Raw genomic sequence first — 25936 nt, forward strand, 5'->3', positions numbered from 1 at the left:
CCCAATCACTTAAACTATCTAAATCCTTCCTTATGTCTGCTTGACAACTTACTTTCCTACCTGCCTTAGTGTCATTAGCAAATTTTGCTCCTATACATTTGGTCTCTTGATCCAAATTGTAAATAGTTGAGGGCCCAGCACTGATCCCTGTGGCACTCTACTGGTTACAGCTTACCAACCTGAAAAAGACTCATTTATCCCTGCTCCCTGTTCGCTAACCAATCCTCTATCCAGGCCGTCCATAGCGGGGTGCAGGGCCTGGGGCAGATCACACTGTGTAACATTTTTATACAGGTTTCCTCTGATGACTGGGCCCCTGAGCGTGTGTGTGAAAAGGAGCACCAGCAGTGTCCCAGCTCCTGAGCACTTGGTTACCAGCACCTACTGCACTATTGACTGTGGTAACCATGTTGCACATAAAACTACACCTTGCTTCCAAGGCTGAATGTTATTGTTGGCTCTCCTTTTGTTAAGGAGAAATCCGTGATCTCTGTGGCATTCCGTTAGAACATTTTTACTAACACACCCCACACCCCAACTGGAGAAAACTTTAAAGCTGGAATTTTCCAGCCCCTCACACTGGCGGGATCTTCCAGTCCCGTTGGAGTGAACGCAGATTTCAAAAGCTCACTGACCCCGCCGCAGGTGAAGTTGGAAAATTCCAGCCTGAATGTCAGAGTAAGGACATTCACTGCATTCCACATTCCACTTAAAAATACAGACAACAATGCAATAAATAATTCAACTTTTAAAAAAAGAATTACAGTCCATCTTCCAATGTTAGACGCGAATGCATACTGGAAGAAAAATAAAATAAGAAACAAAGGGTTTAAATTGCCTGGGACTGAGAATGAACACAACATGTGATTGACTTACCCTACAGGTCAGATGCTATGAGTTAATTGCCTGCTTTAAAGATGTTCACTAATTCAGAATAGTATTACATCTCTCACCATAATGTTGGAGTGGGGGGCCGCCCAAAGCATGGGGCCCGTGGTGGTCGCCCTGATTTGCCGTACACTAGGGACAGCTCTGCCTCTATCCATGATAATATGTTACCCTCTACACCATGAGCTCTTATATTGTGGAGTAACCTTTGATATGGCATCTGGTCAAATGCCTTTTAGAAATCTAAGTACGGCACATTCACAGGTTCCTCTTTATCTACCTTGCTTGTTATTTCCTCAAGGACTGTGATGAATTAGTCAAACATGATTTCACTTTCACGAAATGCCTGATTGCATTACGGTTTTCTAAATGTCCCGTTCTTACCTCCTCCATAATGGATTCTAGCATTTTCCCTAGCTGAGGCATTAGACTAACTGCCCTGTAGTTTCCTGCTTTCTGTCTTCTTTCTTGAATAAAGGTATTACATTAGCAATTTTGGCCCGTTCCAGAATCGAGGGAATTTTGGAAGATTATAACCAATGCATCTACTATCTCTGCAGCCATTTCTTTTAAGACTCTAGGATGCAGGTCGTCTGATCCTGGGGACTGACAGCTTTTAGGTTTAATCGTTTTCCCAGTATCTTTTCCCTCGTGATGGTGATTGTTTTAAGTTCCTCCCTCCTATTCACCTCTTGATTTTCGAGTATCTGAGGGCTGTTTTTTGTGTTGCCTACAGTGAAGACAGACACACTGTCAATAGTACTGAAAACCTGTGATCCGGAATTTACCACACCCCTAGCCAAGCTCTCCCAGTACAGCTCCAACACTGACATCTACCCGGCTATGTGGAAAATTGCCCAGGTATGTCCTGTACACAGAAAGCAGGACAAATCCAACCCGGCCAATTACCACCCCATCAGTCTACTCTTGATCATCAGTAAAGTAATGGATGGGGTCATCAACAGTGCTATCAAGCAGCACTTGCTTAGCAATAACCTGCTCACTGACTCTCAGTTTGGGTTACACCAGGGCCACTCAGCTCCTGACCTCATTACAGCCTTTGTTCAAACATGGACAAAAGAGCTAAACTCCCGATGTGAGGTGAGATTGACTGCCCTTGACATCAAGGCAGCACTTAACCAAGTTTGGCATCAAGGAGCCCTAGCAAAACTGGAGTCAATGGGAATCAGAGGGGAAACTCTCCAGTTGGAGTCATACCTAGCACAAAGGGAGATGGTTGTGGCTGTTGGAGGTCAGTCATCCCAGCTCCAGGACATCACTGCAGGAGTTCCTCAGGGTAGTGTCCTCGACCTAACCATCTTCAGCTGCTTCATCAATGACCTTCCTCCCGTATAAGGCCAGAAGTGGGGATGTTTGCTGATGATTGCACAATGTTCAGCACCATTCGCAACTCCTCAGATACTGAAGCAGCCCATGTCCAAATGCAGAAAGACCTGGACAATATCCAGGCTTGGGCTGACAAATGACAAATAACATATGTGCCACACAAGTGCCAGGTAATGACCATCTCCAACAAGAGAGAATCTAACCATTGTCTCTTTACATTCAATGGCATTACCATCACTGAATCGCCCACTATCAACAACCTGGGGGTTACCATTGACCAGAAACTGAACTGGACTAGCCATACAAATACTGTGGCTACAAGAGCAGGTCAGGGACAGGGGATCCTGTGGTGAGTAACTCAACTCCTGACTCCCCAAAGCCTGTCCACCATCTACAAGACACAAGTCAGGAGTGTGATGGAATACTCTCCACTTGTCTGGATGAGTGCAGCTCCCACAACACTCAAGAAGCTTGACACCATCCAAGACAAAGCAGCCCACTTGATTAGCACCTCATCCACAAACATTCACTCTCTCCACCACCGACGTACAGTAGCAGCAGTGTGCACCATCTACAAGCTACAAGCCTCCTTAGACAGCACCTTCCAAATCCACAACCACTCCCATCTAGAAGGACGAGGGCAGCAGGTAGATGGGAACACCACCACCTGGAAGTTCCCCTCCAAGTCACTCACCATCCTGACTTGGAAATATATCACCGTTCCTTTACTGTCACTGGGTCAAAACCCTGGAACTCCCTTCCTAACAGCACCGTGGGTGTACCTACACCACACGGACTACAGCGGTTCAAGAAGGCAGCTCACCACCACCTTCTCAAGGGCAATAAATGCTGGCCCAGCCAGCGAAGCCCACATCCCATGAATAAATGTTTTAAAAATTTCCAGCCCTACCGTGGTGGGTACTTGCTGCGGGGGATGCAGCGCCCCAGCCAAAAGTCCATTGAATTTTGGTGGGATCAGACGGAGCTGGAAAATCCTACCCAAAGTACCTGTTCAAGGCTTCTGTCATTTCATTGTTTTCTATTGTTAATTCCCTGGACTCATCCTCTAAGGGACCAACATTCACTTTACTTACTCTTTTTCCTGTTTATATACTTGTAGAAACGCACTATCCGTTTTTGTATTTCTAGCTAGCTTTGCTCCATACTTTCATTTCTCCCTCCCTCATTTCTTTTTTAGTCATTCTTTGCAGGTTTCTAAAATCTGTCCAATCTTCTGACTTACCACCAATCTCCTCAACTATTGAATGCTTTTCCTTTCAATTTGATACTACCCTTAACTTCCTTAGTTAGCCACGGATGCTGCATCCTTCACAGATTCTCTCTATCTTAATATAATATATTATGTTCAGAGTTATCAAATGTTTCCTGAAGTGCTTGCACTGTTTCTCTACCATCTTATGTTTTAACCTATTTTCCCAGTTCACTTTAGCCAACTCTGTCTTCATACTCATGTAAAACCTAATTTAAACTTAAGGCACTAGTCTTCGATCCACACTTCTCACCCTCAAACTGAATGTGAAATTCTATTTTGTTATGATCACGGTTGCCTAGAGGTCCCTTTACTATGAAGATGACTGAGCCCAATTTCTAGTGTTCATCTCTGTCTGAGGGGCCACAGAGGATCTCCTTTCAGGATTGGAAACACACTCCACCAGACTGGTTTGGACATGGAGAAGAGTGAGTCCTCTTTGTTTAGGTTTGAGCTGAGCTGTATTAACGGGCATGTGTGAAGGCAGCTGACTGGAACTAACCTGGGCTGTGCCATTTTACTGAATGCTGTGAATTGTTCTCATTTAACAGGGCACCGCCGGGCTACCCACTTCAGCACAGAAGACCTGAAATCACTGGGTTATCATTTCTGTGACACACTGCTTGATTTCTGTGATCCTGACTGCTCAAAGGTAAGTAGTTTAGGCTTTCATTCCACACCCCTCTGAATGGCTGCTTCAAATACAACAGGGTTTGTATGTCAAACTCCTCCCACTTTGGACAAAGGGCAGACAGTCCGGGATGCTTTTACTGGAATGCTGAACCCACCTGCTTTGAAATATGACTCCTGGCATGACCATTTAACATGTGTCACACAGCCCACACTGATTAATGAGACTCGTACCAACACACATGCGACATTCAGGTGTATGTGGCCTTGTGCAAATGTGTGTAAGCTGCACCCTTTCTTTGTAAGCAGGTGTGTGTGACAGGTGCAAACACATTTAACATGCATCCAACACCCTGGACGTATGCAGGTATATAGGACATGCACCCAGAATGTACATGTAGGAGCATGTAACATGTACAAAGCGTGCATTTGTGACATGCTTATTCATACACACAACTGTGGTTTTGTCTCCTTGTTTTCTTCTCTCTCCTACTCACCTACCTGTTCAGTTTGAGCAGTGTCTGCTGGAAGTACGTACAGCTCTGCAGAAGGAGCTTCATCTACGATTAGAAAAGCTGGGCCGTGAGTATGATTCAGACGTGACACTGAGCGACCTGTCTATGTCAGACTTGGAGTCCAGGTACAAGTAGAGATTAAAAAGCGTACAGTGCTGAGTTTGACAAAGAAAATGGCACAATTGTTATGCCTCGTAGTTCCCAAAAGTTTGAAATAATCGCACTTTCAGATACAAATATTGGAGCTGACATTGAGTGTATTTTACCAGATCTCACCATGTGCTACGGAACAATACATTGTTGCTTCGGTAAACTGACTATAGGGTGATAGTGAGTGATGTGGCACTCTGGATTGACATGTATACCTATGCATGACAATATAGTGCCTAAATCTTTCTTTTTAAAAAAAGCCTCTTTATATCAACATAACATTTCAATCATTGATTTTTATACGTGTAAACTAAAGAAAAGTTGCAATCATCTTTTATAATGAAGTGTGTAATTTTGAACACTTTAGGGCTCTTTTTTAGCTTTTCTTTCCTCAACAAACATTATGCATGGTATTGCACAGGTGGTAAAATGTTGACCCTCTATCTCCCGAATTTAGTATTAATTGCTCTCACTGATAAGTTAGCATGCTGCACAGGTATTGTACATATTGCTCCTGGTATTGTGGGGGTTATGCTTGATGTTGCTGAGGTTGGGTCAGTTGTTAATGATGTTGATCGTGCACTGCTTGTTGGTGATGTTGGTGTTCCTCATGTGATGACGCATGAGATAGAACTCGGTCCCAGCAGGAGATTCCCAGGAGGATAGCGGAAACACTGTAGGGATGTCATCCAAGCATCCCCAAAGAGGTCAATCATCCCTGCCAACTCTAGGGAGTCCCTGTTAGGCGCCATTGTTTTTGAGAGATTGTGGAAACTGGGCATGTGCTCTCAAGATTTTAGAAGAACGAGAGATGACCTCATTGAAACTTATAAATTCTCACAGGTTGGATGTGCACATAGAAATTAATAAATATGATTTGAAAGCCATTACAGAGAGATGGCTGCAGGAGGACATGGATTGGAACCTGAATATTGAAGGGTACAGAACATTTAGGGAGGACAGGAAGTGAGGAAAAGTTGGAGGTGTGGCTCTGTTAGTAAATGATGACATTATTGCAGTAGAGAGGGGTGACCTAAGTTCAGGAATGCAGGATGTGGAAATGGGCTAGGTAGAGATGAGAAATGGCAAAGGCAAGAAGTTACTTGTGGGAGTTGTGCACAGGCCCCCTAACAATGACCACATGGTAGGGTTGAGCATAAAGGAAGAAGTAATGGGAGTTTGTCAGAAAGGCACAGCGATAATCATGGGAGATTTTAAACTAGACATAGACTGGAAAAGTCAGATGGGCAAAGGTAGTCTTGATGAGGAGTGCATAGAATGTTTCCAGGATAGTTTTTGAGAACAGCATGTTCTGGAGCCAACCAGGGAGTAGGCTATAATTGACCTGGTATTGTGCAATGAGATGGGATTAATGGCACCCCTAGGTAGCAGTGACCATAATATGATTGAATTTTACATTCAGTTTGAGGGAGAGAGGAGTGGGTCTGAGACAATGTTTTTAAACTTAAATAAGGGCATGAAAGCAGAGCTGACTAAAGTGAACTGGCCAATTAGGTTGAGGGATAGGTCAATAGAGATGCAGTGGCAAGTACTTAAGGGGATATTTCAGAATGCACAGAATAGATACATTCCAACAAGTAAGAAGAAGTCCAAGGGACAGACACGCCATCCGTGATTAACTAGAAAGGTTAGAGATAGTATCAAACTTAAAGAAAAAAAACATATAATTATGCAAAGATCGGTGGAAGGCCAGAAGATTGGACAGAATATAAAGAACAGCAAAGAATTACTAAAAGATTAATAAGGAAGGAAAAATTAGAGTACGAGAGAAAGCTAGCCAGAAACCTAAAAACAGATAGTAAGAGTTTCTATAAATATTTTAAAAAGGAACAGGTTAACAAAGTGAGCATTGGCTCTATAGACAGTGAATCTGGAGAATTGATAATGGAAAACAAAGAAATGGCAGATGAATTAAACAGGTATTTTACATCAGTCTCCACTATAGAGGATACAAGGAACATCCCAGAAGCAGCTATAAATCAGGAAATGGAAGGGAGGGAGGAACTCAGGAAAATTACAATCATCAGAGAAATGGTACTGAGTAATTTGTTGGAGCTGTGGGCTGACAAGTGCCTGGGTCCTGATGGACTTCATTCAAGGGTCTTAAAAGAAGTGGCTAGTGAGATAGTCTTAATTTTCCAAAACTCCCTAGATTCGGGGAAGGTTCCATAAGATTGGAAGATAGCAAATGTAACTCCATTATTCAAAAAGGGAGGGAGATAGAAAGTGGAAAACTACAGGCCAGTTAGCTTAACATCTGTCATAGGGAAAATGTTAGAAGTTATTATTAAAGAAGCAATGGCAGGACATTGGATAAGTTCAAGGTAATCAGGCAGAGTCAACATGGTTTTGTGAAAGGGAAATCATGTTTAACTAACTTACTGGAGTTCTTTGAGGTAGTAACAAGTGCTGTGGATAAAGGGGAACCAGTACTTAGATTTCCAGAAGGCATTTGATAAAGTGCCACATCAAAGATTATTGCAGAAAATAAAAGCTTATGGTGTAGTGGGTAACATATTGGCATGGATAGAAGATTAGCTGGCTAACAGGAAGCAGAAAGTAGCCATAAATGGGTCTTTTTCAGGTTGGCAAGTAGTGTGCCATAGGGATCAGTGCTGGGATCTCAACTATTTACAATTTATATAAATGACTTGGATGATGGATGGGATGGTTTCCAAATGTGCTGATGACATAAGGATAGGTAAGAAAGTAAGTTGTGAAGAAGGTGTAAGGAGGCTACAAAGGAACAAAGTTAGTTTAAATGAGCGGGCAAAGATCTGGCAAACAGAGTACAATGTGGGAAAATGCGAAATTGTCCATTTTGGCAGGAAGAATAAAAGAGAAGCATAACATCTAAATGATGAGAGGTTGCAGAGTCCTAAGATGGAGAGGGATCTGGGTGTCTTAGTACATGAATCGCAAAAAACTAGTATGCAGATACAGCAAGTAATTAGAAAAGCTAATAGAATGTTATCATTTATTGTGAGGGGAATTGAATGTAAAATAGGGAGGTTATGCTTCAGTTATACAGAGTACTAGTGAGACCATATCTGGAGTACTGTGTACAGTACTGGTCACTTATTTAAGGAGGGTATAAGTGCATTGGAAGCAGCTCAGAAAAGGTTTACCAGACTAATACCTGGAATGGGCAGGTTGCCTTATGAGGAAATGTTGGACAGGTTAGGCTTGTATCCGCTGGAGTTTAGAAGAATAAGAGGCGACTTGATTGAAATGTATAAGGTCCTGAGGGGGCCTTGACAGGGTGGACAGGGCAGGAAAGGATGTTTCCTCTTGTGGGAGAATCTAGAACTAGGGGTCACTGTTTAAAAATAAAGGGTCACCCATTTAGAATGGAGATGAGGTGAAATGTTGTCTCTGAGAGGGTTGAGAGTCCTTGGAACTCTGCTTCCACTACCTTTTCAGGAAGACAGTCTTTGAATATGTTTAAGGCAGAGGTGGATAAATTCTTGCTAAGCAAGGGGGTGATAGGTTATTGCAGGTAGGCAGGGTGCAGATTTCAGGGCCAGAATTTTCCCGTTGGTTTGCAGAGGCAGGACCTGCACACCAACACGTAAAATGATGCCTGGTGACATTGGGTGAGCTTCCCGACATCACCGCGCGCCATCGTGATATTTTGTTGGGCAGGCGTGCGTTGATCTCTGATGCTCGCCCGTCATTAATTAACCAGCCACTTAAAGCCCTTGAGGCACCAATTGACGGCGAGTTTTCGGCGCCCGTGCAATCTCTGGGTCGGTGCACAGGCGCAACGGGCAGGACACATTTGTATTAACCTCATCCACGGGCAGGATAAGAGGGCTCACTGGAGTCACGAGTGTGCTTTGTCAAATATTGATGTTTTAAAGTTACTGACCCTTGCCTGTGTGATCTGCAATACTTCAATATGCATACCAGCTGCTTGGACTGGACACACAACCTTTAGGTCAGCACTCTGCAGTGAGGAATCTTTTTTGGGCCTGCATGTTTTAGGAAGCCTTCCATTAGCCTGGGTATGGGAGCTGAACTGTCCACTGAAGGCACCTCCCCTGAGGAGGAAGGGAGGGCTAGAAGAGGAGGAGGCCAGGAGTGCACTTTCAGCCTCCAGGGGAGCCAGCTTTGGGAGGACAGGCGCAGGCACAAGGGGCGCTGGGCCAAGATGTAGTCCAAGGCGGAAGGGGCCGCAGAAGATGCCACTATCCTGCCGCCAGGGTATACAGGTGGCAAAGCAGCTACCTTAAAATGTCTGAGGTGCAGTGCTGAAGGAGGGTCCGACTGTCAAGGGAGACAGTCAACTATATCTGTCAGATGATTGGGCCTGAGATCTCCGCTAACTGTGTGGGTGGACACCCCATGCCAGTGACTCTAAAGGTCACAGCTGCCCTCAACTTCTATGCCTCCAGCTCCTTCCAGGGCTCAATGGGTGATCTTTGCGTCTCCCAATCAGCTGTCCACACTTGTGTCAAGCAGGTTACAGTCGCTTTGTTCAGATGGGCATTGACTTTCATCCACTTCCACTGGGACCAGGCCAGCCAGACAGAACGAGCCAGAGGCTTCGCGGTGATTGCTGGCTTCCCCCGCGTCCAGGGTGCAATCGACTGCATACATGTGGCCATCAAGGTGCCAGCTGGTGAGCCCGGTGCCTTCAACAGGAAGGGCTTCCACTCCATGAACGTGAAGATAGTGTGTGATCACAGGATGCTGATTCTACAAGTGCGTGCAAGGTACCCAGGCAGCCCCCACCATGCCTACATCCTCAGACACTCCCAGGTGCCAGGGCTGTTCAGTGCTCCGGCTTGGCCGGATGGTTGGCTGCTGGGTGACAAGGGTTATCCCCTCAGAAGGTGGCTCATGACGCCTCTCCGCCATCCAAGAACAGAAGCTGAGCAGCGCTACAATAGGAGCCATGGGACCACAAGGGCTGTGGTGGAGAGAGCCATTGGTCTTCTCAAGATGCATTTCCGAAGCCTGGACCACTCAGGGGCGCTCTCCAGTATCCCTCAGATTGTGTCTCAGTGATAGTGGTTACATGCTGCACTCTGCACAATCTTGCGCTGGAAAGGGGGGTATGCTGTGGACGATGATGATGAAGATGTAAACGCAGTGGCTGCAACTGCACACGATGACTCCAGTAGTGAGTCCGAGGATGAGCGCGCACAGGGAAATGCTGAGTGGGTAGACGCTGACCCGGGCATACTCTAGGAAGGCAGGGACACCCGGTATGCTTTAATCCAACAAACCTTCAGCGAGCACACCACAGATGGGCCTCCAGGACAAGCCTGGGCTGTAGGCTCCATACTCGATAGCTAAGTGCAAAATCTACCTGGATAGGAACATTATCTAAGGTCCTTGTTAATAAAGCTGAATGTCCCACAAATCACTCAGAACATTATTGGAAACCATCCACATGCAGAGGAAAAGAGGCACCTTCAGCCATGGTGACATATCTGAATTTAATATTACAACCAAAGGAACTTAAGAAAACAAAATGAAAAAAGTGTTAAAAATCACACCAACTCATAAAGACCGCATTGCGGGCCAACACAAAAGCACCATTGATAAGCCCGCAGGGTGCCTAAAGTGCTTTTGTTTTCATTTTCAGGTGCTCTGTCTTGGTGCTGACCCATCGTTTGAAGTGACATCTGAGACAGCCTGCTCACTCTGCTGTCCTGTTAGCCTCAATGGCCTTGGCAGATGTCGTCTGGCCTGTGGAGCCTGTACTGGCCATGCCTGGGAGGGAGCTGCCAGTTCCACCCAACAGAGGGCGGTAGTGAGAAGTGACTGAGAAGCATTTTGAGAGAAGTCAGCGCAGTCACCGCAGCTCAGAAGGGGATCGAGGAGGACCCACCGCCAAAGAATGAAATAGCCCCAAACATTACATTGCTGTAGTGTTTCCATCCCTCCTGCCTCCTCAACCAAAAAACCACAGAGAGAGAGGGAGAGGCAGTATCTTCAGGAATGCACCAGACCTGTGAGGTCTTCTGAAAGTGGATTTTTAAAAAAGCAGCTGATTGGTGATTAAATCCTGCTGAGTTTTTTTCAATCTATTAAAGTTATTCATTGCTTAATACTGAGGTAAGAGCTAAAAAAAAGTATAGAGTACTACTGTACAAGTATAATTAGTCAAGAAAACAAGGTTCCTAGCTAACATAAATAAGGCCCCGAGCTAACGTATTTTTTAAGGGAGTAACTAGCTTAATCAAGAGGGAAGTCATAGCAGGAGACCTCAGACCCGTGATATGCTCCTCTTGCAGAATGTGGGAAATTAGGGACACTTCCAGTGTCCCTAGTGATCATGTGTGCAGAAGGTGTGTCCAAATGCAGCTTCTAGCTAACCAGATTTCGGAGCTGGAGCTGCGGATAGACTCATTGTGGAGCATCCACAATGCTGAGCAAGTTATGTTTAGTGAGGTGGTCACACCACAGGTGAAGATTACACAGGCAGAAAGGGAATGGGTGACCATCAGGAACAGTAAAAGACTCAGAAAGGTAGTGCAGGAGTCCCCTGTGGTCATCCCCCTCTCTAACAGATATACCGCTTTGGATACTGTTGGAGGGGGTGACCTCTCAGGGGAAAACAGCAACAGCCAAATTCATGGCACCGTGGGTGGCTCTGCTGCTCGGGGGGGGTGGGAGGAAAACAAGTGGCAGGGCTATGGTGATAGGGGATTCAATAGTTAGGGGCACAGAACGACGCTTCTGTGGCCGCAAATGTGAATCAAGGATGGTATGTTGCCTCCCTGGTGCCAGGGTCCAGGATGTCACGGAGCAGCTGCAGGACATTCTGGGGAGGGAAGGTAAGCAGCCAGTGGTCATGGGACACATTGGTACCAACGACATAGGTAAACTAAGGGATGAGGACCTACAAGCTCAATACGGGAAGTTAAGAGATAAATTAAAATGCAGGGCCTCAAATGTAGTAATCTCAGGGTTACTCCCAGTTCCAAATGCTAGCGAGAGCAGGAATAAGAGGATAGACCAAATGAACACGTGGCTGGAGAGATGGTGTAGCCGGGAGGGATTTAGATTCTTGAGGCACTGGGACCGGTTCTGGGGAAGGTGGGACCTGTACAAACCAGGCAGAGCTGGGACCAGTGTCCTTGCGGGGGCTTTTGCTCGTTCTGTTGGGGAGTATTTAAACTAATGTGGCAGGGGGATGGGATCCCCGCAGTAGGATCAGATAGATCAGATTTAGATCAGAAAAATGGAAGTAGAACATTAGCTAGGGACGCTGTGATAGACAGAGTTACATGAGAAGCAAGGTTTACAAAGTGTCCAGCAAGGGAAATTGACGGGGTTAAACTGTTTATACTTCAATGCAAGGAGTATTACAAACAAGGTAGATGAGTTAAGGGCACAGGTAGACACAGGATGTCATTGCTATAACAGAGACCTGGCTAAAGGAGGGACAAAACTGGCAGCTAAATATCCCTGGTTCTAGAGTCTTCAGACACGTTAGAGTAGGAGATAAAAAAGGAGGGGTGGGGTAGCACTACTGATTAAAGAATCAATTCCAGTTGTGAGAAGGGATGATATACTAAATGGGTCAACAACTGAGGTTTTATGGATTTGAGCTTAGAAATAAAAAAGGGGCAGTCACACTACTGGGAGTATACTACAGACCCCCAAATAGTGAAAGGGAGATAGAAGAACAAATATGTAGGCACTTTTATGCTTGCAAGAGGGCAATAATAGTAGGAGACTTCAACTATCCTAATATCAACTGGGATTCAAACAATATGAGGGGCACTGAGGGAGAAAAATTCATGCAGTGTGTCCAGGAACATTTTTTCAACCAATTAGTGACAAACTCAATGAGAGGAGATGCAATTCTAGACCGTGTCTTGGGAAATGAAGAAGGGCGAGTGGGTGAAGTGACAGTTGGCAACCATATTAGGGACAGTGATCACAATTCAGCTAGATTTGGCATTACATGGAAAAGAACAGAGATAAGGCAGGAGTAAAAGTCTCGAACTGGGGGAAGGCAAATTTTGCAAAAATGAGAAGGGACTTGGTTGAGGTGGACTGGACAGCACTGCTGGAGGATAAAACAGTGGAAAACCAGTGGAAAGCACTAAAAAGCAAGATCCTAATTGTGCAAAGTAGACATGTCCCTATAAAAATAAGAGTGGTACTGCCAAATCTAGACCTCCCTGGTTGTCTAGAGGAATACAGGGGAAGATCAAACAGAAAAAGAAAGCATACGATAAGCACAAAGAACTAAGCACTGCAGATAGCCTAGACGAATATAGGAAGTGCAGGGACGAAGTAAAAAAGGAAATAAGGAAATCAAAGGGAGAGCATGAAAAAAGATTAGCAAGTAAAGTTAAAGATAACCCAAAGATGTTTTACCAATACATTAATGCTGAAAGGTTAGTTAAGGAAAAAGTGGGACCTATCAGAGATGAAGATGGAAACTTGTGTGTAGATGCAGAGGCTATGGGAAGGGTTTTGAATGAATAATTTGTCTCAGTGTTTACAAAGGAAAGGGAGGATATAGATATAGTAGTCCAGGAGGAACACTGCAAGATATTGGACGGAATAATCATAAAGAGAGAGGAAGTACTCGAAGGGTTGAAATCCTTGAAAGTTGATAAGTCACTGGGGCCAGATGGATTGTTTCCGAGGCTGCTGAAGGAAGTCAGGGAGGAGATAGCAGATGCTCTGAGGATGATTTTCCAATCTTCACTAGATACAGGGGAGGTACCAGAGGACTGGAGAAATGCAAAAGTGGTTCCATTGTTTAATAAGTGATCAAAGGATATGCCAAACAATTATAGGCCAGTTAGTCTTACATCAGTAGTGAGCAAATTAGTAAAATCAATCCTGAGACATAGGATTAACTGTCATGTGGAAAGGCACGGACTAGTCAGGGATGGTCAGCATGGATTTGTTAAAGGAAGGTCTTGCCTCACAAATTTGATTGAATTCTTTGAGGAACTGACAAGAAGGGTTGATGAAGGTAGTGCAGTGGATGTTGTGTACATGGATTTTAGCAAGGTATTTGACAAGGTCCCACATGGCAGATTGGTCAGGAAAGTAAAAGTCCATGGGATTCAGGGTAATGTGGCGAGCTGGATAAAAGGTTGGCTTTGTAACAGGAAACAAAGGGAAATGGTCAATGGATGCCCTTGCAAATGGAAAGTTGTCTCAAGTAGTGTTCCGAAGGGCTCGGTGTTGGGACCCTTGCTGTTTGTGTTATATATTAACGATTTGAAGGTGAACGTGGGGAGCACAATTGGGAAGTTTGCAGATGACACGAAGATTGGCCAAGTAGTGTAGAGGATGGCCATAATCTCCAAAACGATATAGATGGGTTGGTGGAGTGGGCGGTAAAGTGGCAGATGGATTTTAACATAAAGAAGCGTGAAGTCATACATTTAGGGAGGTCAAACAGTTACAGGGATTACACACTAAATGGGAATATACTAAGAGGGTAGATGAAGTATACAAACAAGTACACAGGCAGCAGTTCAAGTAGACAAGGTTGTAAAGAAGGCATATGAAATGCCCTCCTTCATTGGCAGAGGTATAGAATATAAAAGTAAGGATATAATGTTGGAATTGTATAAAACACTGGTAAGGCCACAACTGGAGTATTGTGTGCAGTTCTGGTCACCACATTACAGGAAGGATGTAATAGCTCTGGAGAGAGTACAGAGGAGGTTTACAAGGAGGTTAGAAAAGTGTAGCTACGAGGAGAGATTGGATAGGTTGGGGTTATTTTCCTTAGAACAAAGAAGGCTGAGAGGTGAATTAATTGAGGTGTACAAAATTATGAGGGGAATAGATAGAGTGGACAGGATAAAATTGTTTCCTTTGATGGAAAATTCTAGAACTAGGGGACATGGATTCAAGATAAGTGGCAGAAGATGAAGGGGGGACAAGAGGAAGAACGTTTTTATGCGGAGGGTAGTGGGTGTCTGGAATTCGCTGCCCAAGTTGGTTTTAGAGGCAGAAACTCTAAACTCTTTTAAAAAGTACCTGGATCTGCACCTTAAGTATTGAAAGCTGCAGGGTGTAGAAAGGTGGGATTAGAAAGGGCACCTGGGTGTCCTCGGGCTGGCATGGACAAGATGGGCCGAATGGTCTCCTTCTGTGCTATAACTTTTCTATGGTTCTATGGTTCCACAGCTGGCATCTCCCCAGTCGTCGCAGCCTCATTGGATGCAACGATCACTGGCAGAGGGGTGGAGGAGCTGCTGCCCTCATCCAGAACGCTGTAAGAGGAGCTCGCAGATACAACAGGCAGCTGCTGCACTGACGTCAGGTCGCTTCAGACCTCCCTGCTCACTGTGGATGAATGGGCACTGAGCTGGGAAACTTGGTGCCCAGACCATCTCCCACACTGGCACTGACCAGCTGAGGTCAATGCTGATGTGAGGGCTTGCTGGTCAGAGTGCATCCCCTGGAAGCCCTGATGGGTCTCCTGGAGGAGCCTCTCCACGAGAGTCACCACTCTCTCCATGGAAGACGCATGGCGCTCAGCCATGAGGCTCGTTGCATCGGCGATTGTCCGTGTAGACTCCTCCACCACGGACACCAAGCCAAGCATAGCCTCATGTATCTCCACTGGATGCTCCCGCACACCCGGCCGCATTTCCTGTCCCTGCCGCGCCATGGACGACTCCAGAGGCACATCATCAGGCACCAACTGAGCATGTGCCTGGTCCCCTCCGACTGCTGGCACCATGGGCACTCTCTGTCTCTGCCAGCTCCTCCAGCGACTGTGAAGTTCACTCACTGCTGTGCCCCAGGACATTAGCCGATGTTCTAATTCCCACCGGCGGGCGCCGGGGGGAAAGCCTACCTGCTGGGTTAAATGACAAATGCCAACATGGTACTCACCCTTCCTGAGTGCAACAGATCATTGAAGTGCTTGCGACACTGGACCCAGGTGTGACGCACCACATCGCGGGAGCTCACCACCTCCTTCGAGGAGGGCAGCAAGGCAATTGTCAGAAAAACGAGTGGTACAGTGCACCCCGCCCCCCTCCCCGCACCCCCCCCCCCCCACCCTACACTGCAGCCTGGCCTGCTCACCAGCAGAGCTCTGGGAAGCTCTTCCACTGGCCATGGTTCGCATGCTTAGAAAGGCTACAGCAGCTTTTTAAAACAGGCCGCCAGGTCGCCACTGGGCCCAGCACTCATTGCAGACTCACTGCTGCCCACCCAATCCCGCTGTCCTCAGGAGTTGCAATTCACATTGGATTGGCCTTAATTGGCCCGTCCACATAAAATGGCGGCATGGACCCAATCGCGGATGGTGATTGGTCCATGCCTGCTCCCACTCCGCCTGTCCAACAGGCAGAAAATTCTGCCCCAGGTTATCAGATCAACCATGACTTTATTAAATGGCGGAGCAGGCTCAAGGAGCCAAATGGCCTTCTCCTGCTCCTTGTTCGTATGTGGATAGGATGTTCCCCCTGGCTGATGAGTTGAGAACTAGGGAATACAGTCTTGGAATAAGGATTATGCCATTTCAGACTGAGATGAGGAGGAATTTCTCCACTTAGAGGATGGGAAATCTTTGGAATTCTCTACCCCAGAGAGGGCTGTGGAGGTTCAATTATTGAGAATGTTTAGGACAGAAATCGATAGATTTCTAGATACCAATGACATCAAGGGATATGGGGATAGTGTGGGAGAGTGGTGTTGAGGTTGAATGGTGGAAAAGGCTCGATGAGCTGAATGGTCTACTCCTGCTCTATTTCCTATGTTTCTGCCTTGTGACCAACCAACATGGAGAAGGCTCATTTGGAAAGGTTTGGAAAAAAAGACTACATTGGGAACAGGCAGAGGTGAAGTTGACATGTCAGAGAGAGTGCACTCACCTCCAAACACCACCTCTACCCAAACCAATTGGGGCAGAGTCTGCAGGTCACACGTTAGACTTATCAGCCACCTCTGAACCCATCGAATCAAGTGGAAACAAATCACCCTCGATCCTGAGAGACTGCGTTAGAGGAGGGTATCTGCTAGCACCATTTCTCTTCCTGGCTTATATTTCAGAGTGAAGTTTGAAGTTTCAAGAGTAGCCTCTGTAGTCTTGCTAGTGCTTTATACAGATTTTCTTTGTAGATCTGCTCCAGTAGACGATCATCACTCTCCACTGAAAACCTCCGCCCATAGAGATATGTAACAGATTTCTCACATCCATACAAGACTGCCAAAGAGCTCTCTCTCTTTGTTGGCATATCTGGTTTCAAGTAAGGTTAGAGCTTTGGATGTGAATGTTATTGGTATTCCCTCCTTTACCAGGCCTGTTCCCAGTCCTTTTGGAGAAGCTTTCTCTCTGTTATAATCTGATAAACTTGTCTCCTTGCAGACTACTTCTTTGAGTTTGCTGAAACTCCTCTCATGACTCTGACCATTGGTACTCAACATCTTATCTCAGCCTCATAGCTGTGTGTTCTGACATGTGAGTATGAAAGAACTAATGTATTGGATCAAGCCAAGGACACTTCTCAGATCTTTTGGAGATTCAATCTCAGAGAGAGCTCTGACTCAGCTTGACTCTGTCAGGTGTATACACTATTCTGAAGAACTGATATTCTGTCACCTTCACTATGCACCTGTCTGTGTTTAACTTGACCCCAGCTTTCCTTGTTCTCTTCATGGCTTCATGTAGATGGTGGTCATGATGTTTTACACCTACACTATCGACCTGGATATCATCTACTATGTTGTCTGCTCCTTAGCATCCCCTGTATGTCTCATCTACTTTCTGCTGGAGCATATCCCATCTCACTTTAAGGCCAAAAGGTAGATGCTAAAATTTATACTGTCCAAAAGGTGTGTTGAATGTTGTCAACAGTAAAAATTTCTCATCAGGTTTTACATTCCAGTAGCCATTTCTGGCATTAAGCTGACCAAAAACTGGCAGTGCTGGTGTGATCTCCTTCAGTGTTGGAATGAGGTAGTGATCCCTTTTTATGGATTGATTAAGATCTTTGGGATCCAGTCAAATTTGTAGTTGACAATTTGCCTTCTCTCTCACCACAATGGAATTTACTGGATCGAGCCAAGGAGCCATTCGGTAGGCTCTGTGACTCTGGCAATTAATTTCCTTTCATTCCTTGGACCTCTCTTTCATCCTTTTCTTTCAGCTCTGTTGGTATTTTATGTGGGGATGAATCACGGGTTTTTTCTCTGGACCAATGGTGATGTGATGCTTCAAAACATCCAATCATCTCAAGAAAACACTCTGGATACATCTGGACCAGGTCTTCCCTTCTTCTGATTGGAGGGTGCTTTTCAGTGGGTGTACTACCTTCAGCCCACAGTGTCACTCATCTGAGACCAGCTTCAGCTCTTTGTAACTGCTCAACTGTTTCAGTGAAGTAGAATGTACAGTTAACATCTTTTCCTTTGTGTTTTCCTCAGATTTGGGTTGTTGCGAGCTGTTGAATCTCAGCTCCGCTGTCTGCCATCAGCCTGACCTTGCTCGGTCTCAGAGCATCTCTCTGTGGGTAACCATTTTCATTCACATTTTCAGGAAAGATCTTCTGAGCGGGTCACTGTTAATCTGTGCTTCAGTTTCAGATTTCTGGTTATCTCTCTCCCTCTTCCTGTTCCGAATGGTTTGTGTGAATTTCTGTCCTCTGGGAATTCTCACATCCAGCCCATTCCATGCAGTTGTATGGGTCCTGTCTCTATTCTGTTCTCAAACTCATCGTCAACTTCCAGGCTCTGGGTGTTTTGATTTCTTTTCTTTCTCATTCACCCTGTTACTCTGTCTCTGGTAACTACTTTATCATTTTCCTTCCTTGTTCTGCACACCTTTCCCCAGTGATTGGACTTTCCACAAGCTCTAGAGTTTGATCCATATACAGGACTTTTCCTTCTGTCTGTGAACTCATGTGCTCATCCACAGTTCCTGCACACCTTCCTCTCTGCGTGGTGTGTGTTCTTTCATTGCTGTTTTACTACTTTTCTTTTTGTTTATGCTTTTCCAGATGTGGTCATCGCTGGCAAGGCCGGCATTTTTTGCTTATCCCTAATTGCCCTGTTTGGCCATTTAAGGGTACAGTTAAGAGTCAACCACATTTTTGTCACGTGACGTGGGCCAGACCGGGTAAGGATGGCAGGTTTCCTTCCCGAAAGGGCATCAGTGAATGAGACGGATTTTTATGACAATCGATGATAGTTTCACATATACGTAGAAACTAGGAGCAGGAGTATGCCATTCGGCCCTTCGAGCCTGCTCCACCACTCATTATGATCATGGCTGATCATCCAGCTCAATATCCTGCTCCCGCTTTCTCCCCATATCCTTTGATCCCTTTCGCCCCAAGAGCTATATCTAACTCCTTCTTGAAAACATACGATGTTTTGGCCTCAACTACTTTCTGTGGTAGCGAATTCCACAGGCTTACCTCTCTCTGGGCAAAGAAATTTCTCCTCATCTCAGTCCTAAATGGTCTACCCCATATCATCAGACTGTGACCCCTGGTTCTGGACTCCCCCACCATCAGGAACATCCTTCCTGTATCTACCCTGTCTAGTCCTGTTAGAATTTTATAGGTTTCTATGAGAACCCCCCTCATTCTTCTGAACTCCAGCGAATATAATCTTAACCAACTCAATCTCTCCTCATATGTCAGTCCCGCCATCCCAGGGATCAGTCTGGTAAACCTTCGCTGCACTCCCTCTAGAGCAAGAACATCCTTCCTCAGATAAGGAGACCAAAACTGCACACAATATTCCAAGTGTGGTCTCACCAAGGTCCTGTATAATTGCAGCAACACATCCCTGTTCCTGTACTCAAATCCTCTGGCAATGAAGGCCAACATACCATTTGCTTTCTTACCGCCTGCTGCACCTGCATGCTTATCTTCAACAACTGGTGTATGAAGACACCTGGGTCTCGTTGCACATTCCCCTCTCTCAATTTATACCCATTCAGATAATAATCTGCCTTCCTATTTTTGCTACCAAAGTGGTTAGCCTCTCATTTATCCACATTATATTGCATTTGCCATGCATTTGCCCACTCACTCAGCTTGTCCAAATCACACTGAAACGTCTCTGCACCTTCCTCAAAGCTCACTCTCCCACCCAACTTTGTGTCATTTGCAAATTTGGAGATATTACATTTAATTCCCTCATCATGATCATTAATATATATTGTGAATAGCTTGGGTCCCAACACCAATCCCTGCGGTACCCCACCAATCACTGCCTGCCATTCGGAAAAAGACCTGTTTATTCCTACTCTTTGTTTCCTGACTGCCAACCAGTTTTCTATCCAACTCAATACACTACCCCCAATCCCATGTGTTTTAATTTTAAACGCTAATCTTTTATGTGGGACTTTGTCGAAAGCCTTCTGAAAGTCCAAATAAACTACATCCACTGGCTTCCCCTCATCAACTCTACTCGTTACATTCTCAAAAAATTCCAGTAGATTTGTCAAGCATGATTTCCCTTTTGTAAATCCATGCTGACTCTGTCCGATTCTGCCACTGTTTTTCAAGTGCTCAGCTATTAAATCTTTTATAATGGACTCTAGAAATTTTTCCACTACCGACGTCAGGCTGACTGGTCTATAATTCCCAGTTTTCTCTCTGCCTCCCTTTTTAAATAGTGGGGTTACATTAGCTACCCTCCAAACTGTAGGAACTGTTCCAGAGTCTATAGAATCTTGGAAGATGACCACCAATGCATCCACTATTTTACTGAGACTAGCTTTTAATTCCAGATTTATTAATTAGTTGAATTTAAATTCCATCAACTGCTGTGGTGGAATTTGAGCCCATGTCGCCAGACCATTAGCCTCAGTGTCTGGATTACTATTCCAGTGACATTACTGCTACATCACCTTCTCCCCCTTGGGTAGTCAGTGCCTTCATCTGCCTACTTGCGGCTTCATGTGCTTTGCAGTGTCCACAGCCTGCAACATTGTGAGCTTGTCTTTTCCAATCAGAGCCTTTTGTACATCAGGGTGTTCAGGGCCCCAAATGATCTGATCCACCAACCCTTCATCTGTTGCCTTGAATTTACACTTGCTGGCTATATTTCACAGTCTCATTAGGAAATTGTCAACAGACTCATCTGATTCCTGCCTCAGGCTCTGAAATTCATATTAGTGGATTCAATGATTTGAGGTTGGCTGCAGATATGCGCTTAATTTCTCAAATTATGTCTGTGTTTTTATTGTCATCCTCATTCAGTCCCAGCTTCTAAACCAATTTAACCCTTTCTCTCCTGCCCATAGAAAGGATGTAGCTGACCCACTCCTCTTCACTAGTGAACTTTGGAAATCATTTTGGTCAATCTGCACTTTTGTTTCAACTTTTCAAATACCTCTATGACACCATCAGCTTCCCAATTCAGCATGAGCTGGAGAAAAGGATTGCTACAGTCCCGCCAATTCATTTTTGCACCATCACTCAGTATTTTTCTTTCTCTAGCACTAATTCAGGCTGATTTTTCTCAATCTAATACAGCATTTATTTCATTTATAATGCTTGGATTTTACTCACAAATACCTACTGCCACCATGTTATTCTTTGTGGTTCTCAGAACTTTGAAATAGTCACACTTTTTACACAAATACTGGAAATTACATTGAGCGTATTTTCCTAGATGTCACTATGAGCTACGGAAAGATATGTTGCTGCATTGGTAAATTGACTGTCATTCAGTGGAGAGTGATTGGCACTCTGGATGGACATGTATACTAGGCATGATAAAATAGTTTCTAAATCATTTTGGAATAATATAACAATATAGTCCCTTGGTAGTACAGAACTTGAGTTTTGCAAGCACAGGCTGGTTGAGGGCAGTCAGCACTTTGTCAGTTGCAAACAGCTGAAGGGATGTGCTGTTTGGTATGATCCACCAATCATTGGGATGTACAGCATATGTACCTGGAATCACACCGGCACTGATATTCATATGCCACATTACTCATTGCGTGGTAGAATGTCTTTTTGGTTTGACGGCAGCACCCTGCTAGTGGTAAACACCACTTGTGGTGCTATTCCACAGTAGCAGCATGGAACAACTAGCTTTATCTGTTGCACATTTTTTTGAGATACCTAACCCTTCCAGGGCAATTTGAGGTAGACTGGGCACTTTTCAGGTCCAAAAGTGGGAGCTTTAGGTCCATTCATGAGTGTGAACAGCTCAGAACATAATGTCTAATGTTAGGTGTGATTCCGCGATTGAACAGCCCTTGCTGAACAATCCCAAAAAATAAACTAATAACCAATTGAAGGTTTTGAGTTGAGTTTGCAATGTGGCTCACTTATGCTTGCAAGAAGTTACGTATATTCATATTCAGGAACCTGTCCTCTGCAGGCAAAAGGAACATGTCCAGGCACTGCATCTTTCTTGAATTAAACAAAAGTGTAAGACAATAGTTCTCTGGTGCATTCTCCCATGGCAATGCCTCAACCAATCAGACGCAACTTCCTAATCAATCTGCACCCTTTTCTAATGCAGTATAAATTATTGCCCCCTCTCCCTTTGAAATTTGGCGTTCTTGCATCTGTCCTGAGGAGTGCAAGATAAAAAGTTTTGATGCCGTGTCTCTCTTTTCAGCAATACCCAATATAACAACCCTGCGTGTGATGTGCGATGTTACTGGCTTTCTATCCTGGTACCTATTGGTATTAGCGAAAACCCAGCTACTTTAGCTTGGTATCTGAGAGTGAGCTGTTCAGTTCAATTTTGGGCAGACTGTGGATATTATATGTCCGTGGGATCAATAATACAGCCCCCTCCCCAGCACCAGTGTTTACCCTATGCAGACACTCCATGAACCTGCTCACTTAAGGATTGCCCCCTCTGAATAATCTGTTGTTAGTTCATTAACATAATTATCTGATGCTCCAGGAACGTGGCTGGTGTTGTATCAGGAGTGTCAAGGCTGGGCTGTCAGGTACCAGTAGCTATGAAAGGACTGCTGCCTCCTTTTGCAGCACTGGGTTCTTTCACAGCATTGGGTGAGGGCCAGGAGTGGGGGGAGGGCTGAGGTGGGGCAGCAAGATGAGGGGGTTTACCAGGCAAGAATACCAGGATGATCTTGTTTTATTTTTTGAAAGGCAGCCTCCCATCAATACATGTTCCAAATGGCCAAGTGGCTGGAGTGCTGCACTGCACTGGGCACTGTTAATTCAAACAACGATTGGCAGTTTGATGGGCCTTGTACGTGGACACCTCACCCAGGTCTCTATTCACCATGTAGGAGTGAATGATAGCAGAGTATTGGACTGCAGGGAAAAAAAACAAAAAAACTGTGGATGCTGGAAATCCAAAACAAAAACAGAATTACCTGGAAAAACTCAGCAGGTCTGGCAGCATCGGCGGAGAAGATGCTGCCAGACCTGCTGAGTTTTTCCAGGTAATTCTGTTTTTGTATTGGACTGCAGGAGCTGGCACAGGGAAGCCTGATTCTGTGCTCTGACATGTACACACACACACACACACTGGTGGGCTCTGCTATCTCTACCTGAGGGGGACTAAGGAAAGCTGCAACACTCCGCCTGTGTGGAGACTGCAGCCTCCTTTTGCAGCTGTGTAGGATAGTGTATAATAACTGCCTCCTCATTATATCTGTGTGTAATCAGCACTAACCAGACTGTTCGTTCACTACACACATTAACAGGGGCACCAATATCACTACTAGCTCAAATTACTTAAAGGTAACTTGCCCTCTTAAAGGGGAGGTGCAATGTCTGTTGGAGGTGCTGAGATCATTCTGAATATTAAGTTGTGTAACAGTAAACATGGGAGAGAGTAGATCTAGATTGCCCTTGCACTGAGTGGTTTGCTAGGCCATTGCAGAGGGCAGTTAAGAGTCAACCATATGGTTGTGGATCTGGAGTCCCATGCAGGCCAGACCAGGTATGAATGACAGCTCTCCTTCCCTAAAGGACATTAGTGTTATTTTACAATAATTTGATGATAGTTTCATGGTCGCTTTCTAAATTCCAGATTTATTAATTGAATTTAAATTCCACCCACTGCCATGGCAGGATTTGGACTTGTGTTGCCAGAGCATATTCTTGGGCCTCTGGGTTACTAGTCCAGTGACATTACCACTACACCACCATCTCCTCCTAATGCAGTGCAGAAAGAAATTTAATGATCTGACAAGAATGTCCAAGGTCAGTGAATGCATCTTTAAGTGCTGTATTCTACCAACTGCACCATGAGTTTCACCACAACCCCAACACTCATCTACCAACAATCTCTAAAAAGATTCATCTCACCCTCACACACTTGTTACAACCGTCTCTATTGTGGGTAATTTTAAGGGTAAAGAATGTAGAGTTTTGGTTTCAGTTTAAGGTGAATGGGGGATTGGTTACTTTCAGTTTGGTTTAGTGTGTCTGTGTGTGTTTACAAGCCATGCTTGAACTTTGACCCAGCTGTGAGGCTTTTAGAAGCAGGAAAGCATTGAGGTTGCCATGGAGAAAATTGCTTAGGGTGGAGCTGTGCTCTAAAAGGAAAGCTGGAGGGTTTTGTTTGTTTTTAGAAAATATGTAAGTGTAAAGGAAACTGACCTGTAGGATGCAGACATCCAGTCCATTGCGTTTAACCAGAGAACTCAGTTCTGTATGTTTAAAGAGGAAAAGAGGGAGTTCTAGAGAATTGGGTAGGATCAGTTTGCTCTATAAAGGGAGAAGTCCAGCTGCAGAATAGACGCCAAGGGAGTGTCTATGTGTGTCTGGTGGGTCATAGCGTGTGACCATCAGTGATACCGTTACTTGGACCAGGAGGTCGTATGATGTGGATATTCCACAGACCTGAGCTGTGACCCATGCAGCCAGACCCAGCGGAATCAGGAACGATCTCCCAGTGTATGAGTAAAAGCCTATCAGGGTGAAAGACACAGTTAAAAGGTTAAGCTGGGCACTATGTCTATTGGATTAAGTTTAAGTAGAAGCTCATAGTGTTGAGAATAATTATCTTATTTGCTCAGTGCACTGTTTAATCGCTATTGCTTGTGTTTGTTTTGCTCAAGTTTGTACAGTAATAATTTCTTTGGTGTTTCAATTTAATCTTGGAGTCCTGCCACTTATTTCCTTACCCTTGGTTCTTCTGCACATTCTATTCTTGAAATGATTATGGTCTATCAAGCCAGATCCTAACAAGTATCTGGCTTGGTCAGTATTGGAGAGTATTCTCAAAATGGGGATCATGACACACTGAGCACTGTTGGAAGTCTCATAGCCTCATCTCACATCGTTCACGTACTTCCACTTATTGACCCACAACGACCTCATCAACATCACCATGCATGACAGGCATGATTGCTTGCAGCAAAAGCTGGCACATGACCAGAGACAGCAGCAACTAACTGGGAGGGGCAAGTCCCAATGTACCTTTACCCCTCGTGGATACCGGAGAACTCTCGTCCTTTCCACCTCCTTCACCAAACCTTCAGTGCAGCATCTGAGAATCTGGAAGCTCACTCTCCCCATGGTAAACTGCTGTTTATTGTTAGACAGCACAATATTCAGAATGATCTGAACAGCTCCCCTTTAAGAGGTGCAGGCTCACTTTAAACATTTTCTAACCACTATGCAGAAAAGTGTGCCAGCCATTATGGTGCTCAGCGGTGGGGATGAAACCATTGAAGATGATGGTGTCTTTGTACTTAATCCTCTTCCTCATATCTCACTGCCCCTCATCCCACACTCGCTTCTGATATACAAGCTGCAGATCATGTAAGCATGCACCTCTTACTCCCCCCACCTCACTCCGCTCATAACAACCTGTCTCTTTTTCCTTTCAAAGCCAAGAATGACAACATGGTCAGGCAGTTGAAGAAGACCAAGAGGAAAGCGATGAGAATGACATTCCATCACCTCATTTTGGACTGCCAGCCAACAGCTCCGATAATGACACTGTACATATTTTAAGTATAGCACAGAGGTGGGATCTGCATATAATGAGACCCTGGGCACAAATGCGATGAACCGAGGCAAGGACAAGGCAAGTGAGACTCTCCGGAGGACACTTTGACACACTGGTGCAGAGGACACAGATGAGGACTTTGATGTACCAGCCTATAGAAGAAAGCTGCTGGGTGTACACGATGAAATGTGTGGTGTATTGGGAAGGCTGCCACCTTTTGGTTTGTCATGTTGGTACAAATACAGCT

The 25936-nt window shown here is 45.0% G+C and overlaps 1 protein-coding gene across 1 annotated transcript in view; it reads left to right on the forward strand.

The window, feature by feature from the left end:
* Positions 1–25610, forward strand: part of agbl2 (AGBL carboxypeptidase 2) — an 85066-nt gene extending 59456 nt beyond the window's left edge. Inside the window, exons 9-11 of the mRNA XM_041196670.1 lie at positions 4057–4157; positions 4645–4775; positions 25570–25610. Of these exons, the coding sequence (XP_041052604.1) occupies positions 4057–4157; positions 4645–4775; positions 25570–25579 (242 nt within the window). The 3' untranslated portion in view covers positions 25580–25610. The remainder of the gene's footprint in view (positions 1–4056; positions 4158–4644; positions 4776–25569) is intronic.
* Positions 25611–25936: the final 326 nt, after the last annotated feature.

This window comes from Carcharodon carcharias, chromosome 10 (assembly GCF_017639515.1).
Source record: "Carcharodon carcharias isolate sCarCar2 chromosome 10, sCarCar2.pri, whole genome shotgun sequence".
NCBI classification, from domain to species: Eukaryota; Metazoa; Chordata; class Chondrichthyes; order Lamniformes; family Lamnidae; genus Carcharodon; species Carcharodon carcharias.